This window comes from Pelecanus crispus, chromosome 6 (genome assembly GCF_030463565.1).
Source record: "Pelecanus crispus isolate bPelCri1 chromosome 6, bPelCri1.pri, whole genome shotgun sequence".
In the NCBI taxonomy this organism is placed as follows: Eukaryota; Metazoa; Chordata; class Aves; order Pelecaniformes; family Pelecanidae; genus Pelecanus; species Pelecanus crispus.
The window spans coordinates 16,728,879-16,741,377 of NC_134648.1; the positions used below are offsets into that span (position 1 = coordinate 16,728,879).

Below are 12,499 nucleotides of genomic sequence, written 5' to 3' on the forward strand. Positions count from 1 at the left end.
CAGGACTTGCCCTTGGTGAATCTGTGCTGGCTGTCTTGAATCACCTCCCTGTCTTCCATGTGCTTGAGCATAGCTTCTAGGAGGATGTGTTCCATGATCTTCCCAGGCACAGAGGTGAGGCTGACAGGTCGGTAGTTCCCAGGGTCCTCCTTTCTTCCCTTTTTAAAAACTGGCACAACATCCCCCTTCTTCCAGTCACCAGGGACTTCACCTGACTGCCATGACTTTTCAAATATGATGGAGAGTGGTGTGGCAGCTACATCAGCCAGTTGCCTCAGGACTCTGGGATGCATCTCATCAGGTTCCAGAGACTTGTGTACATTCAGGTTCCTCAGGTGGTCTTGAACCTGATCTTCCCTTACAGTGGGAGGGGCTTTGCCCCCCTGGTCCCCATCTTGTGGACCATTGACTCGGGAGGGGTGAGGAGAGAGGTTGCTAGTGAAGACTGAGGCAAAGAAGTTGTTGAGTACCTCAGCCTTCTCCTTGTCTGTTGATACTAGGTTGCCATTCTTGTTCATCGGGGCGGGTATGCTTTCTTTAACCTTCCTTTTCTGGCTGACATACCTGTAGAAACCCTTCTTGTTATTCTTTACATCCCTTGCCAAATTCAGCTCCAGCTGTGCCTTGGCCTTCCTGACCCCCTCCCTACACAACCAGGCAGCTTCCCTGTACTCTTCCCAGGACACCTGTCCCTGCTTCCACTGCCTGTGCAGTTCCTTCTTACTCTTTAGTTTGGCCAGCATGTCTTGACTCAGCCATGCTGGTCTCTTCCCTTCCTTGCCTGAGTTCTTACACCTGGGGACTGAGAGCTCTTGTGCTCTATGGAAGGTGTCCTTAAAGCTCTGCCAGCTCTGTTCCATTCCCCTCTCCCTGAGGACTGTTTTCCAGGGGGTCCTTCTGCCTAACTCCTTGAAGAGCTGGAAGTTTTGCTCTCCTAAAATTTTGGGTCCTGACTGTACTCCTTGCTTTTCCCATATCCCTCAGGAGTGTGAACTCCACCAATGCGTGATCACTGCAGCCCAGGCTGCCTCCAGTCTTGACATCACCAATGAGCTCACAATGAGCCACATTCCAGTCATGGGATTCGTCCCACCAAGTTTGTTATGGCAATCAGGTTATAGCTTTCTAGCAGCACGGTAGCTTCCAACTCCTGTTTGTCTCCCATGCTTTGTGCATTTGTGTGTAGAGGCATTTCATCTGGGCTGTTGGTTGTCTGCTTCTTAGTGGAACACCCCTTGTTTCCCTTGAGATGTTTCCCAGAAGTTTTCTTGTTGGCTCTTACTACCTCAGGAGCCCCCATCTCATCTCTGCAAGATTTCGACTGTGCTGCAGCATCCCCAGCATGCCTCTGGGCAACAGGTTGAGGGCTCATAGTAGCACCCCCTCCCTCTAACCACTGTGTGCCATCCCACAGCTTGTCATAGGTAAGCCTGATATGTTTCCCCTCCCCCTTTACATCTAGTTTAAAGCCCTGTCAGTGAGCCCCGCAAGCTCCTGAGCAAAGACCCTCTTTTCCCTTTGAGAAAGGTGGCTCCCATTTGATGCCAGCAAGCCTGATGCTGTGTAGGCCGTGCCATTGTCAAAAAACCCAAAGTTGTGACAGTGGCACCAGCCATGGAGCTATGTGTCTTGTCCTCTTGCTCTTCCATTTGCATCACTATAGACATGACATTAAAGAAGAAAACTTGTTAAACTCTTCTGGCTGCTGCCAATGCATCCTTTTCAACAGTTCTGTCTGCAGAAAGTTAAATAATGTGGACAACACGATCTGTAAAAAACCAAGCTTTCAGAACTCTTTCTTGAAGTAATGTTTGAGTTCTCACCGCCTGTATCAGTTGTTGCAACACTTTAAAAGCAGAACAGACCAAATCATGTCTGTGATAGATCAGTGTAATACTTTTGGTTTGTTGTAAAGGCCATATAAGAGATTAATATTGTTGGGCACCAATTGCAACAGGGACACTTAGTGATCACACACACTCATTCTCACTCTCACTGTTGTCAGCAGCCTAGTGTCCATAAATACTTGTTATAAATCTGTATCTTAATTGCCAAGTTAGCTCATCTTTACCTAGGACAGATTCCCTGGAGAGTACCAGGCAACCCATTCTGCACAGGGGGCTGTGCAAAGCCTGGGTGCACTGTTGCCTGCCTTCCTGGATGTTTTTATTCAGGGAGTATGTGCCAGACAGCACTGGGCAGTTATGGGAAGAGGCTTATCCTGGTAGATTTTTTGATTTATTTCCTTTCATCCTCCTCCTCAAGGATTTAGTATAGCTAATTTTGCAAAGTGCTATGGTGGATATTTAGCTGAATGCACACTGGTCATGTGATCACAACAAATGCTTTTTTTTTTTGGAAATTACTACAGGTGAAAATCATCTTTCCATTGACCTCAGTGGAGTTACTTGAGATCTGGCAGCTTATGTTTCATGTGAATGTGTTAATTAAAATATATCTTAAAGACTAGTAGTTGTAAGCCAGTAGACAAGAGATTTGTATCTCCTATTTAGTCATGACTTTTGCTTACCACATTTTGATGAGGGTGTATACAGATCTGTTGAGAAGAAAGGCTTTCAAACATGGAGGTACAGACTGTCAGCTCCTCTGAATTACCTTGTGCTAAGTAATACATCAGGAATCATGTAGGACTATATGTGTGGATGAAGTGGAAAAAATGCACATGATGTATTGTTTTTTATCTGTCACTGTTTTTAGTAGAAAGAATTATGATCTTTATTATGCTTTCTCCATCCTTTTTCTTAAGTGCTTCCTCTTTGGAACTTCCACTTTAAAACTGGAATTTCTTCTCATGTTTGTCTATGGAGTAGCCTTTCTGTTCTGTTCTTTTCAGCTAGTTCTTTAAAATATTTTGATATGGATGTTATGTCAGCATTTGAGTTGCCTCCCTATCAGTTCCCTTTGGTACTGCTTTGCCTGTTGGCTGAGTTATACTGTGAAGTTCTTGAGCTAGGACACACACTAGGACACAGCTAGGACTGCAGTGCTTTGAGGTACATACACAACTCCAAACATGACAGCAGAGTAGCTGTGGCATGTACAGAATTTGATTCTGAATCTGCTGACTAGCAGTAGGTATACTGGGGACATCTTGGCCATTGCAAAAGAACAGGAGAATAGTGCTGGAGTTCATGGGCTTGGGTCCTCTAGTGAAACACAGGACCTGAAATGAAGCCAGTGGTGCTACATTTTTTTCCCTGACAATGAGTTGCTATCAAATCTGCTACCATTTTGTAAAAGTACTGGACTATTTTGCCTGGAATTAGACGGGAGTAGACAGTATTATGTTGCTCAGTGCTTCCCTGCATACCGTATCTTTCTAGGGATGAGTATTATGCAGTTTTCTTGTTTCTTTGCTGAATTGTCTCATGCAGGGGAAACACGTTGTATCTGTTCCTGTCTGTAATATTTTGTGTATGTGAATGGGTATACATACTACAAGCTTTATGATACGCTAACTTAAAATTCTTATTTTGAATTTTGATTAGCATAGAGGTGTTTGAATTTTTTTTAGGTTCTGATTATGAACTGCAGTTCCAATTGGTTCTGGTCATAGTCACAGCAGGTTGCTATTCCAGATTCCTATCATATTGCTGAAGCAAAATTAGTTTGAGACAGCATGAGGATAAAAATCAGCAACTGCATTGCTGTTTCCTCCTGTGAACCAAGAACACTAAAATAATTAAAGTATTCTTTTTTTTATAAATGAGATAGAAATTCATGTTATTGTGAGAAGTTTTCAGATGGATAGTTTGTTCATGATCCATGTCAGGAGCAGTTGAGGAAAGATGAAGTTATCAATCTATTGTTACTATGTTTTGCTTGGGGAAAAGTCACTCCAGTTCAGTACAAAAAATTTTTTGCAGTCATAACAGCTTGTGATTGTGTTATATTCAATATTGTGGTTTTGCCTTCAACTGTGGGATAACTTACCTGTTGGTATCTTCAAGATTTTCACATAAAATAGTAGCTTGCTTTTCAGCAGAGTTCTAAGCTGATGGCAAGGAAAATGGTGCATTTATAATAGCGTTAAGAATGTTCACATAAGAGTACATACCCAGAGCTTGTTGTAACATATATGTATGTGTGTTTAGGGTTTGGTTTTGTTTTGCTGCTATTGCTTATTGCGTTTTTGTTTTAGATAATGATGATTCTGTTATGTACGTGGCTTGCTTTATTCTTACTGCACTGATGTCCTTGGGAGCAGTGTAGTGGTGTATTTCTGTATGTATTTTTTTGTCAGCTCAGACATTTTAACTCATAGTAATATTATGCAGAAAGCAAAAGTTTGAAGTGTAATTAATATTTTCTATGTGTTAAGGCAATGCATACTTTATCCGTAGTTCAAATGTTCAATGCAAACATTTATATGGTTATTTTGTATTGATTCATACTCCATGCTTCACTATTAAACAGAAAACATTAATATTTTAGATATTCCTGTCTCTCATTACACTTTCATGTATGTTTATTGCAGCCATTGCAGGGATGGAGTAATGAATTGTGATAACAGCATAATAGGTGAGTGAAAAGAGAGAGGGAAAAGATACTTGAAATCCAATGAATATGTATCCTCCAATCTCTGTGGAATCCCTTATCTGTAGTAGAAGATTGCCCAATATGTACAAATGAATAACTTGCAGGAAGGAATCTGTAATTTAGGAATTATATATTTGTGTGATTGAAAAAAAGGCTGGTGCAAAGCTGCAGCGTAACTGTCCAAAATACTGTTAAATCTGAGCAACTTTTTTCCCCAGTGCTTTAAAATATTTTTTTTTAAGATTGCTAATGTAGATGAGCTTGACTGCATGACAAACAGCAGAACTTCAGTAGGACAAACAAAGGTTAGCTTTGCCCCATAAAACATGGTTGTAGGAACTGAACACTGGCAGTAATTTTTCAGATACTTTTTTTTTTCCCCTCCACAAACCCTGAGTAACTGAAATATGAAAAAAAAATATTTCTTTTCTCATACTTCAGCAAAAGAATGTAACAAGTGCTTTTTCTATTACAGTATATTTTATATGTCATTAAGTATTATTGTCCATACTCTTGTTATGGTGCTCCTTTTACTCCAGTGAGAAAGGCTTTTATTTGAGGTTTCAGTTCTAGAATTGCCAACTCTTTGGCCTTTAGCAGAAATTTATTCCCCATGCACTTGAAGGTGGTCGTTGTACTGATTTCACAATTATGCAGAACCTCTGTCCCTAATAAACAAATCCCAGCAACCAACCAAAAATGCTTTAAACACTGCCACCTCTTAGGGCATTTCTGTTACATATACACAGTATGCTCAGTGCAACCCAAAAACAACTGTGCAATAGAACTGTTTTGTTCATTGTCAGTTGCTCCAGCATGGAAAGTCATATCTATCTCTCAAACCTTTTCTTGATCCCTGCCCCCTCCTTTCTGTTGGTTTCTCTGTTGGTACTACTTTGCATTTCTGGTTTGGAGGGCTGATTCCTGATTAACTGTTTAGAAAGTCATGTCTCTTACTAAACAAATATATTCATTTCAGTATTTTCTATGAGATTTATAGGGTTTCTATAAAATTAACTATGCTTAGGAGAGACAGGCAGTTGGATGTTTACTGGTGTTACTGGATGTGATGCTTTTGTGTTGCATATTATCAATCTAAATCTATTGCACACCTTTATGGAATACAAAATTTCAGGTGTGAAGACTAATGTGTCTGTCAATTATTTTCCCCCAGCACACAGCTGCCCAGTTGGACAGATATATATTAACTGCAGTAGACCACGAGTTGATCCTGAACTCAGCAGAGAGAGAACTTGTGAGAATCAGCTGCTAAACCTCACTTTCTCAGCACACCATCCTTGTGTTTCAGGTTGTGTCTGCCCACCAGGGTGAGTACAGACAGATTTGCATCTTTTGGTGCACAACCATAGACAACTGCCTTCAGTAGCATGGAGTAGTTAATTCTGCTGAGGACATACCACACTTCTACTTGGAGAATTTGAGGTGTCAAGGGGTGAGCATCCAACTCGTGAAGGCTTACCATGCAACAATATGGGCTGATGAAGTCATAAGAAATGGTAAACCAAGAGACAGGTGGAGCCAAAGGTCTAATACTTCACAATAATAAAAATAAACTAACAGGAATATAGAAAGGGCATTGAAATAATTTAATCCAATCCCTGTGCTACAGCAGAATTGTGTTTACATAGATAATTTTTTTTAGATATCTAACTTCTTATTTGAACATTTCACTGAGGGAGGCACGTTTCTTCATTCTTAGGCGTTATTTTCGGTATTCTCTCCCTCAGAAGGGTATGCAGATTGATACCAAAAATTACGGCTTACGAAAACTCTCCAAGACTCATTTGGGAGCTTTAGAAAGCAGGCATTCTTTATTTACAGCACTGGATGCATGGGGGATACTTCCACCTAATGTGTATGCTGCACAACCAAAGACATAGAATTTATGTAGGACAGAAATATACATATTCATCATATTTCTTGGAAAAGGTGGTCTTAGGATAATGAATCCCTGGATCTTATTTACATATTCTCTCTCCAGGTGCTCATACTTGGTGATTTGGGTCGGTGGTGCTTGGGGGTCCCTAGTGGTCTTTGTAGAGGGGTCTTTCAGTGTCCTTTTTATGAACTCTGGATCCTTTTCCCGTATATAGTCATGAGCTGGCTCACTGAACAGCTTATCATAGCTTTGCTGCAATACGTGCTAGTCCTAACTGGTTTCTCTGCAGTTATCTTGGGTGATGATGCTTCTGGTTCTTCTGACCTTGGTGTCTGCTGGTTTCAGGCTGTGATTCAAAGAGCTTGTTCGAGGTTTGTTAATCTTACAGTACAGAGATACCATATCAAAGAATCTCTAAACAAGTCCGCAATTTCTCTCCACCCAGAGTTAAAGTCACAGGCCGAACTTTTGATGAAAAGGTATAGATCTTACATTCTATATCAGATGAGCTGTTGTCATGTTTTGGAATCAAGCGCTGTATTGCTGAGGAATTTTTGAATATAAAAAGAGCAAGTATGTTCAAGTTATGTTTGTTTTGATTAGGATTTAGCCTCTTAAGCACATAGCTTGAAGTTTTTGAGTATTGTCACTCTAAAATTACTGTTTATGACTTGAGTGCCTCCTCAAAATGAAGAGTAAAAGCCAGATCCTCAGTTGAACTGGGTTGAAATAGCTCAGTTGAAGTCTGGACTTGTGCTCATTTATGTGTAGATTTTTGTGTGTCATGGTAAAAGATTGCTACTCAGACTTCTGTTTTTTACCTTAACATTCAGAAGCATGAAGTGTCAAACTGTTCACATGAAATGGAACATGTAATTAGTCCAACTCACAATATGGTACCATGGCGAAAAAGTGCAGTGCTGATAGATTTTGAAATTAACTGGAGGTAGACATTTTCAGAATTGCAAAAATTCATCCTGTTGGACCTGGCTGATACTCTTCAAAGCCCATGGCTACCTTCAGCAGCACTGTATGGCAGGCAACTCAGCAGAGAATAAAAAGGTTTGTGATCTATTTTGCTGTGCATGACCTCTGAGGCTGTAAACTTTGCTGCTTTCTGGTGTTCGTTAGTTCTGGAATTTAAGCAATGAAAATGTTTTTTACAATTGGAAGGCTCAGTGTCAAGTAGTGGTGATCCCAAAGTTCTAATAATATATTTGTATAGTTAACAAGAGGCAGAGTTTTATAATTTCCTAGAGACAAAAATACAAAGTACTGAAACAAACTCTTCTGTTTCTTTTGGGAGAGATGCTGCTTTGTTTTGTAGGACTTTATCCTCAGTGCTTAAGGTGGAACTAGAAACGGTGTCACAAGCCTAGGATTTGAACCAGGAATATTGGTCTGTACTGATGAAGTAGAAATGACAAAGTATTGATTTATTTCTATGTATTTAATATATAGTTCCAGGTTCTGACTGACAAGGAAGTACTTAGGCATTGTTTGAGGGACACTTCTTCGAAAGGCAAGGGAACAAGTTTCCAGGTTCTGCCAGTCCTTTCATGTGAAATGTAACATGGCAGCATCATGCTTCTGTGATCACAAACTGCGTGGTTTGGAATATAAGGTGTAATCCAAGAATCGTGTATTTTAAAATACATTGAGAATCACTGTAAATGCTATTCAGTTCTTTCCATTATAGACTTATTCACAAGCTAGTCAAATCTGTTATCTTTTAAGTATTTGACTCTGATGGTCCTATACTGCATATATATTTATGTTTTTATTTGAGATTGCTTTTAAGAAGAATTAAGATGGTCCTAAAGGTGTGTTTTTTAGGTGTGCTTTTGGAAACACAAAAGACTTCTGCTATGTATTAACTATGCAGGTTTTCTATTTAGACCATGTTTTAGTTAGACTTAGTTATTTTAATAATAGTTGTTTTTGAATAGAAGCTGCTGGATCTGAATAACCCTAATGTTTTAAGTCTGTCAACTGAATTCACACTCCAATGATTTGTACTGCAGATTGACCACATGAGAGTCAGAGCAACTCAGTAAGACAAAAACATATTATTGAAAGAGAAAGATGGAACAAATGCTATTACCTTCAAACAGTACCTTATCCTATGTTCATGACAGTTTGAAGTAATACAGAATTCAAATGCAGTGTGAATTTGTGCAACTTCAAAATCACCTTTCTAGGCAATCAGTTCTTACTGATGAAATATAAAACTGAGGTGACATTGTCTACTTTGCAAGGGTAAAACAGCCATGAAATTTCTTTGACCTTAACATTAGTTCTTTACCTGAAATAGTTTCATTCCTTTATTCATGCTTTTGTTCCTGTTCCAGATCTTGCATCAGTTTAGCTTGATTCATCTGTAAGCTAAGCTGATTTAAGCATTAATGAAATCAACCTAACATGTTTGATTGGTTTTGGTTGATTTAGGTAAACTAAAAAAAAAAAAAAAAAAAAACCAACCAAAAAAACTTGGTGCAGAAAAGGGCATGTGTAACAGTTAAACCTGTATAGGAAGCTATGTTTTTTCAGGAGGAAGGATCTTTCCAATCTGTTCAGTGGGATGATCATTCTTCAATGACACCATGAAAGATATTTAACACAGAAAGAGGGAAAGAATCTGTTTTTGCCGGAAGTGATGTTAAGATTTAAAGAGGGCAATATTTTTATTTTGCAGTCTATTTTTTTAGTATCTGCAGAGTCTGAAATATTGTTTCAAATACTTCACTATTTCTAGCATTCTAGTGGAACTTGCATGAAATGGAAATTAAATACAAAATAAGTAAATTGTAGTGAAAAGTAGCAGTTGTCTCTGAGTGTGATTCATTTGACCTCCTTTTTCATCTGCAGTGAATAAATCAGATGCAAGTAACTATGCTGTAAATATTTAAATTTACAGGAGATCCTTCCCATTCTATGGGTTATAGTTCTTACAGTGTAAAAATTACGATCATATACATTCTATCTGTTCTAGAAGTTCTTGAGGTCGAACACTAAATCTCCAGGAACACACATTCTAATGTTCCACCCTGCTTTGCTGACATAGAATTATTTTTAAGATTTTAATTGTGTGTGTTCTTACTGGTTTTCATCTGCTACTGTTTAAATGGCAATTTCCTATATTTCCATGCAGTGTTTCAGAAAAATAAGTAATACTCTGTTTACAACACAGTTTGTAATTTTTCAAGTTCAATCTTTGAATTACATTTTCTGCTTATGGGTTACTAGGGTTCAAATGGCTTTTCCCTCTTTAACTATACCAGATGCATGTGATTTGACATGAAGACAGTCTGTAATCAGACCACAGAAGAATCAAAGAAAAGAGAGAGAAAGAAAGAAAAAGAGAGAAAAAAACAGTAGTATCTTGCTATATTTCTGCATACTGTGTGGCGTGTTCACCACAAATGGACATACAGTTTGTGCCTGTCCTATTCCATTAGTTTTCCATGGTCTCTAGTCAGACTGATAGTGATCTCAAACAGCGAGCTTTTGTTCATTGCTCCTTATAACCTGTTCTTATTGTTGCTGTCAAGGAAAAACAATCACTTTCCTGAAAAAACCTTACTTGTGTTTTCTCATTTCCCCTATTGATAAGAGTTTATCTTTGACTGCAGCATGAGTTGGATTTGGCTGTTCTATACTTTATATAGAGCCAGTATTAAAAAAAAAAAAAAAAAGTACTGTATATTGTTTTTCAGACTGACAGTTGAGGGTTAGCTGGACTTTTAGTGTCTACTTGGTACTGTGTTATGTGGGTGTATGTCCTGGAATTTATTAACTGTATCACTGCAGCAGAGAGGCTACAATCATGTTGCCATTGTAATTATTTTGCCTAGTTTAGCAACATTTTAGAGCAGCTTCCCTGCTACTGTTGTGTGATCCAGTAGTAATGGTGAAGGATTCATGTAACCCTTGGGGCTGCAGGAACGAATCAAACTTCATACTGCAATGCCAAGGATCCCTGCAAGGGATTTGCACATATTCCTTGTGCATTGTCCTAGGAGGCACACAGAAATGAAAAAGAACTCAAAATTTAACACAGGATTTGTTGTTAAAGGATTACCTCACAATACTTTTGAAATATGGATTAATTGATTGATCTGAGGGATAGAATATGTCAATATTACAGGTTTATCTGTGTCGTAGATCATGATACAGAACATTAAGGCTCTACTGGATATTGTGAATCCCATGCCTTTTAAGAAGCAATTTTCCCCACTTCTCTTAATAGAGGGCCCCTCAGAATAACCAGAGGTCAATTTTTTTTCTTTATATAAAAATCTTAGAGATTACAGAACTTATAATACTGAGAAATGTGAACGGCCCTGCCTCATCATGGAGCAGTGGAGGAGTTGTCAAGGTGCGTGAACTAAAAAATGTTAATTCAGTCCAGTTAAGCTGCACACCCTGAATTCAACCAGTGATGTCCGATACCTGTGCTAATCCTGTTTTTATCAATTTTGTTTTTTCTGGTGGATTTAAGTATAGCAGGTTCTAATAGCACTTTGGTGTTTAAAGAAAGGACAAATATATCTTTATGGTTATGAGGTGAAGACTGAAGTTGGGCAGGTAGTTTCTGCTGCTTCCTTCCTTTTCTCAGTTGATGCTCTGAAGTAACCAACAAAAAATGTTAATACAACGAAGAATGGATTAAAATTTGTCAAGCTGAGTATATATCATTAAAAAAGAAAAAAAAAGTATTAACAGATTTTTTTTGTAAAAGAATTTTCTTTGTTTGTGAGCTTTTAAAAATTACTTATTTATAACTAAATGCATCTTTTTAAATCTCCCTACTAGAAGAGAAAGCTGAACACTAGGGGTACGCCTGCTGTATGTTCTTTTTATCCATTCATTGTCAAGCACCTCATTTGAGAAAAGCTACCACAAGAAAAGCACTGTCATCTCTTGAAGACATGCTTTTATTTGGACTGACTCAGTTGAATTGTTCAATATTATATATTAGTATTTATTTTATATCATGTTACCCATTCATATTTCCATTAACTGAAATATTTAATAATTTCCCTGTATATTATACATAAATGCCATCTTGCTGTAAAAACCAAGAGGCCCTCCAGCCCCTAAATATGAATAATAAATACAGATTCTGAGGGTTATGTCAATAGTTTGCAATACATATTGCCCCAAATGCAAATAGTAATTATTTCTACTACTTCTGTTAGTACTTCATAGTTTTACCTACATATTAGATCTTCCACATTTTTTCCCTGTTATGGTTTTGTCCCCTCTATAAGCTATGTTAATTAAACTACCTCCCCACCCCCCAAAACAAGAGAAAACCCACAAAAAGCTGAGGTCTCATTTCACCAACTTTACAGCCATGGATTTCTGTAGATGTGGCTTGTGGCTGACACTTCAGAGTTGAACAAGTTAACTGGGATTTTAATTTTCTTGGTACCAAAGTATATGCAAATTTTCTTCCAGATTCCAAACCCTTCAATGTTGGCACACTGAGTTAGTCATTAAGACATCACGGGCATTTGTGGGCTCAGGTTTTGAGGCTAGTGTTTCAATATACAGCCCAGTTTCTCTCTTGAACAAGTGGCGTGGAGTTACATGGCCTTTCCAGGCTGGACACAACATTCTCTGGTGTGGTAGGACAAGGTTCTGCTCTGCAGACAACTGTTATCATCTAGGACAGAGAATACTCTCTTTTGTGCTGAACCTGCACTCTACTAAATTTGAGCCAATTTACCCTAATAAGAATTTGTAGGTCTGTTTCTGTTTTCATCACTGACTGCTCTCATAAAACAGAGCTATGAAAAGATAGTAAACTGAAAGCTGTAATATACTGTAATTGTAATGAAGTTTTGTAACTAAGAAAGGAATATCATGCCAGGTTTTTCCTCCAAAAATTTCTAAATTATCACTATATTTCTGAAGTGGTGTACTGTATCAAATGACACGTGAGGAACTTAAACGCATTCTTGAAAGGTTTTCTTAAAAAAGGATCCTCATCACTTTCTAATTTGCACAAAGAAAACAATGAAGTTTTTCATC

At 38.3% G+C, this 12,499-nt stretch overlaps 1 protein-coding gene across 1 annotated transcript in view; it reads left to right on the forward strand.

Annotated features, from left to right (window-relative positions):
- The window catches only part of OTOG (otogelin), a 113,974-nt gene that overhangs the window by 38,291 nt on the left and 63,184 nt on the right, over nt 1-12,499 (forward strand). The window contains exons 22-23 of the mRNA XM_075712101.1: nt 4,499-4,542; nt 5,735-5,888. Of these exons, the coding sequence (XP_075568216.1) occupies nt 4,499-4,542; nt 5,735-5,888 (198 nt within the window). The remainder of the gene's footprint in view (nt 1-4,498; nt 4,543-5,734; nt 5,889-12,499) is intronic.